Source organism: Dipodomys ordii, unplaced genomic scaffold (assembly GCF_000151885.1).
Source record: "Dipodomys ordii isolate 6190 unplaced genomic scaffold, Dord_2.0 Scaffold52, whole genome shotgun sequence".
Lineage (NCBI taxonomy): Eukaryota > Metazoa > Chordata > Mammalia > Rodentia > Heteromyidae > Dipodomys > Dipodomys ordii.
In genome coordinates this window covers 12,729,594-12,735,750 of record NW_012267268.1, presented here as the reverse complement: position 1 = coordinate 12,735,750, position 6,157 = coordinate 12,729,594, and the positions used below count along the sequence as shown (strand labels likewise).

The following is a 6,157-nucleotide window of genomic DNA, read 5'->3' as shown; positions in this document are numbered from 1 at the left end:
ATATATATATATATATACACACCTATTTTTTCCTGGTCTGCCATGGGGCTTGAACTCAGGGCTGTCCCTGAGGGTTGTGCTCAAGGCTAGAGCTCTACTGTAAAATGTGAAATCAGACAGAACAAAATTATTATCAGAAATAGGACAAAGCATTTAAGGTAGAACTTCTTTGTAGAAAGAAACTCCAGGTTAAACAAGTTAAACATCAACTTACTGGAATGTGGTAAATAACAGCAAAGTTCAGGAAAAGCCCAGAAACCTGGAAGGTGGTTTGGCCTTAGATTTGGCAAACAAGAAGCTTAGAATGTGTGAAATGTGTTTTAGTAAACTAGAAGTTTAGGATGTGTGAAATGTGTTTGAAATGTATTTTGTAATTAGGAAGCATGGGATGTGTTTTGGTAAACATCAGTTAAACCCCTAACAAAGGAAAAATCTAGAATGTGGTCTTTGCTTCCCACTTACTGCCTTATTTCCTGAAAATTGCTATTTGTGATTATTGACTGTTTCTGTTTCTGTACATTGCCACCTATGTGTGGCTCTATCATGTATACTGCCACCAGTGCATGGCCTCTTTCCTATATAAGCCACACTCTGAGAGCCTTTCTGCTATGCTTCACTACGGATAAGTAGGGAACAGCTGCAGCATGGCTAATAAAGACTTCTTGCCCTGTTTCTCTGAGTCGGTGGATATATTTGAACCATAGCATCATTTTCAGCTTTCTGGGTGTTAATTGAAGATAAGAGTCTCATGGACTTTCTGCCTGGGCTGGCTTTGAATCTCAATCCTTAGATCTCAGCCTCCTGAGTAGCTAGAATTACAGGCATGAGCCACCAGCACCTGATCGCATTTTATATATTTTTTCTTATTGCTCTTTCTCTACTATATGAATTAGCTCAAGCAGCCATAACAAAATACTGATGACTAAGCAGCTTAAACTGTCTTCCAGATCTGGAGGCTGGCAGTCAATCTACCTGCAGTTGAGTAAGTGAGTTACTTTGAGGCCTGTCTTCTCTGTATGTTCTTACATAGTAGAGGACTCCATTCTATTTTGCCTCTTAGAAGGTCACAAAAAAAATTTGGACCCCATCTTATTGCCTTAATTAACTTTAATTACCTCTCAGATGCTTATCTGTCACAAGAGGCTTTTAAGGCTTTACTGCAGAATTTGGGGGAGGACACTCCCCATCCATATCATCCACTGTATAACATATGAATCTTTTTTTTAACCAAACATATGTTTAATCTCCTAGTTTCTTTGCATTTTATATGAATGAAAGCAGAAAGCATGTATTCTTCTGTGACTTGCCTTTTCTTTTTTTCACTTTTATATACCCAATTTATTACTCTAAAAATAGTTTTACTATTTTACAGTAGTTTTGGAAAGTTACTGTAACTCAGATTTAATCACCACAAACCAAAGACTTATAGTTGCCTTTTCTCTAAACATACTTGTGAGACATACTTGTGAGATTTATCCATATTGATGTGCACAATTCTTTATTAATTTTTAAATATTGCATACTATCTCAATTACATGCATATTCTAAAATGCATCTGCTCATTCCTCTCTCTCTCTCTCTCTCATTTCCCCTCCAACCCCCTCTTTCTATGACAGTACTGGGGCTTAGACTGGGCAATGTCCCTTAGCTTTTTGCTCAAGATTAGCCCTCTACCAACTTAGTCCACTTCCAGATTTTTTATATTTAATTGGAGATGAGTCTCATGGACTGTGCTGCCCAGACTGGCTTCGAAATGTGATCGTTAGATCTCAGCCTCCTGAGTGGTTAGGATGACAGGACGCTAGCGCCTGGCTTCCCATTCTCTTTCTGGTGGTCATTTCAGTGCTCATTCTTAGAGGTGCTACTATATACATGGAGTGCATGAACAAGAGTTAATATGTATAGAATATAACCACTGAGGTAAGGGCATTTTCAACCTTAATGTTTTCTAGCGTGACCATACATTGTTATAATAGGCTTAGCATTTCCCTTCCCTGTATCTTTGTCCCTCACAGTTTGATTCTGGATGTCATTAAGAAACAGAATTTGTCATTTACCTCTTGAGCCCCATGCTGTGCCAAATGCAGCAAAAAAAAAATTAGCCCCATAGCTCTGTTCTCTTGGAAACTTGCTGCTGGGTATAGAAGTGGTAGCAGGTTGACCACTGGTCCAAGTGACTCCAAGGGAGCTGGGGAAGCAGCCAAAGAAAGCTCACCGGATTTGTGTCTTGCTTCTATAACAAATTAGCAAGACTTTAGTAGCTTAAGATAACAGAAATGTATTATAACATAGCTCTGAAGATCAGAAGTAAAAGACGGGTTTTCCTGAGTTATCTAAGCATGCGGCCAGAGGAGAGTTTGTTTGCCTGGTATTTTCACTGCATGGAGGCTGTCAACCCTCTCTTTTTCTCTCTCACACACACACATAAACACTTGACTCCTTCTCTTTTCCTCCCAAGGTCATTGTCATTGTTCTGGACCAACTCAGGTAGCTTATACCAACTCTTCCTTACTGAGTTCATATAGGATGCATAACTTCATCACATCTACCACGTTCATATGAGCTAACTAATAGTTAACTAATACACATCAAGGCTCATTTCCTAGTACCTTCATTTATGTCATATTCTTTTGTATTTAAGGGCATTTTTCCCTCTTGTATAGAACACATGTGAACAATAAATTGCATTTCCTCTAAATTCTGCTGGCTACAAAGCGCACATTGTGATATATAACTCATTAATATTCAATTCTGAATATTATCTGATTTCCCTTATTAACTAGTATTTGACCTATGTGTGACACAAAATGTTATTTTTAAATTTTAGAATATGTTTTATGTAATTATCTTTTTTGGGTTTTTTGGTAACCTAATTGGATCCAATGATTGATATGGGAATCAATTTTTGAAACTTAAATATGCTTTATGGGGTAGCATACTACCAATTTCCATAATAATGTGTATTTGCCAGGTGCAGGTCTTTAATACTAGCTACACAGGAGGATGAGATCTGAGAATTGCAGTTAGAAGCCATCCCAAGCATGTATTTTTAGGAATATTGCCTTGGAAGCTTTTTTTGTAACTAAGAAAAATTGTTTTCTGTATGGAATGTTCTAGGTCAGTAATTGTTTTCTCTTAGTGTATGGATGGCATTTTTCCCATTGTGTCAGGCTCCCAGTGTTTTTAGGAAGTTACTGTCGGATTAATGGATAGGCTTTGTCTTTTCTTTTTTTTTAACCTAAGTGGGGTCTCTCTATGTAGCCAAAGCTGGCCCTAAACTCACAACCCTCATACCTCAGACATCTGATGATGGGAATCCTTTATCTTTTATACCTGCCTGCCATAGATGTCTTGCTTGTTTTTGCTTTTCTTTAGTTTTACACAGTGTACCTATGGTACATTTTTTGTCATTTATCTTATTTGCAACTAGTTCAATTTCTTGGATCTGTTGTTTTATGATTTCCAACAATTCTCAAAAAATTAATAGCTGTTGTCTCTTTCAAGATTCCAATACCCAATATCCTTCATATTCTCTTCTTCTCAATATTTTCTTTATTATGTTTCCAAATTAGGTGTGTATTACATTTTTTTCATTCACTATTTCTTAGTCCTTCTTTTACATTGTTCACCTCTCTGTCCTTCTGGCTGCATTTTCAAGAATTCATCAGATCACAATTTGCAAATTCTCTCTGTGTCTAATATTCTATTAATCTATATTTAGTCCAACTTATTTATAATTGCCATTATTATACTTCTCCGCTTGTGTCTAATATTCTATCAATCCATATTTAGTCCAACTTATTTATAATTGCCGTTATTATACTTCTTATACTTACTTAAGTTCTATTTGAATATTTTCCAAATCTTCTAGGTCACTTCTTTTTTTCTTTTTGCCAGTTCTTGGACTTCTGGGTCAGGGTGCTGTCCTTGAGCCTCTGTGTTCAAGGCTAGCATTCTACCACTTAAGCCACAGCACCCCTTCTGGCTTTATTCTGAGCAGTTTATTGGAGATAAGAGTCTCACAGACTTTTCTGCCTGGGCTGGCTTCGAACTATGATCCTCAGATCTCAGCCTCTTGAGTAGATAGGATTACAGGTGTGAGCCACCAGCTCCCAGCTGCTAGGTTCCTTTTCAGTATGTTGCATTCTCTATCTATTTTAGTATCACTTTTTCATGCTGAGCTCTATTATATTAACTTAACATCTGAGATCCAAGGAATTCCATGCAGTGTGAAATGTGGTCTTGTCCTTCGTGTTTGCTCTTTTCTACACCGTGGCTGACTTCTCTGTGCAGATTGTGAGTTTTGAGTCACTCTATATGCTCCTTGCTTGGGGCTTGTTGTCCTGTGAATTCTGAGTTGAAATTCAGATCCTCCAGGAGACCCACACCAATAACAAGAGATTTTTGTGACCACTAAAATAGTTTAAAATCTCACTCAACACTCGCCTGAACGATAAAGTCTACTCAAGAATCTTCAAGGCAATGTCTTCCTTCTGGCTTGAAGTGAGTGTCCAGGCAGGTAGGCTCCCTTGCTGCCCCCTTTTGTTAGGCTTTATGTCTAGTTGATCAATGTTGTCTGTGAAGTCTGCACTGCATTCCACATGTAGCCTGCCACTCAACCTTCCAGGTGGTGGGAGATGGTATAGATGTCCCCACGCCTGCGGGGTGAGAAGTGGCCACGTACCACCCCCAGCAGCTGGCGGTAGCGTAGCATGTACAGGTATGGCAGCAGGGCTCGGGGAAGCATCATGAGCAAGTGGCTGTTGGCTGCCAGCAGCCACACGTACGTGCTGGTAGTGATGAGATGGTACTTGTTCAGCATGACATCCATACAGAACAGCACCCCTGTGCCTACGTACAATGTGATCAGCACCATGTGGATCAGCAGGGTGCCCCGGGCTCGAGAACAGCCCTGCATGCAGCTGCCCGAGGGCCTGGCCTCTGCATAAATCCTCCAGAAGCAGTAGGTGACAAGTGCTGCACAGAGAAAGAGAACACAAAGGATGCAGGTGTGAGTGGCAGCCACCAAGGCCCCATGGCTCTGCTCTGTGCCCAGGCCCAGTGGTAGGATGCAGACAGCCCCTTGCACCTCCAGCTTGGTGGCCTGCTGCTTCCCAAGCCAAAGGAGAAAAGTGGGAAAGAAACAGGCCACCAGCCAGATGAGAGCCACTGTCTTCCGGGCAGCCCTGCCAGATATGAAGGAGAGGTAGCGCAGGGGATGGGTGACAGCCAGATAGGTGTGCAGTACGACGGCTGTGAAGGACAGGATGGTGCTGGTGCAGGCCGTGAAGATGCCATCCCGGAGAATACCGCAGACGATGCGGCCCAGCTCCCAGCCACCCAGGCTGCTGGAGGAGATGAACATGTGGAACAGGACATAGACTAGGTCTGACAGCAGGATATTGGCCAGCAGCAGGTAGTGGGGCTGGTGCCGCAGCCGCTGGTTCCTTAGGATGGCCACCAGCAGCAGGGGGCTCAGGGCAAATGTGGCTGCAGCCAGCAGGCTGGAGGGGAGCAGGAACCAGCGCAGCACAGATGTAGGCACCCCAAGGTCCCTCAAATCCTGGGACACATTTCTGGCTGTCTGGGACATGCAGAGTATCTTGCCGATTTGTGGAACAGGAGCTTGCCAGGCTGTAGTAGCCAGTGGACAGGGTGCCAGCTCATCCCTCATGCTCCCTGGAAGCCACAGCCAGCTGTGTTCAAAGTGATGGTCCTGTGCCAACCAGAGTGCTGCTCTGTCCCTCGGGCTCTGCGCTGCTTCTCTGCACAGGTGCTGGTCTAGAGCAGGCCTTCAAGATAAGAACAATGGTTTAAAATGTAGCTCCTACCAGGTTCACTCTGCAACTGCAGGGTAGGGGTATGTGTGGTGGTAAGTCTTTCACACAGGCATAGGGGATGTCAAGGCCTTGCTGATGTCCTCCACGGCTGTGTGATTAGCCTGCAGTCAATGTACAATGAGTGCTTGCTATATGGACTGGGATCTGGGCTGCCCCATGGAAGGGAACTAGGATTGCTGTGTTGGGGGGCACACCTGGTAACTGGCCTGCTGGGGGCACACCTGTGGATGCACCTGGTAACTGAGCTGCTGGGGGGGAGCACCAGACAACTGGCCTGCTGGGGACTCTGGAAAGAAGGCCAGCCACCGGAGCCTGGA

The 6,157-nt window shown here is 43.0% G+C and overlaps 1 protein-coding gene across 1 annotated transcript; it reads right to left on the bottom strand.

The window, feature by feature from the left end:
- Nucleotides 1-4,615: 4,615 nt before the first annotated feature.
- On the bottom strand, nt 4,616-5,674 carry Gpr148 (G protein-coupled receptor 148). The gene has a single exon (XM_013020677.1). The coding sequence runs from the start codon at nt 5,672-5,674 to the stop codon at nt 4,616-4,618; it is 1,059 nt and encodes a 352-aa protein (XP_012876131.1).
- Nucleotides 5,675-6,157: the final 483 nt, after the last annotated feature.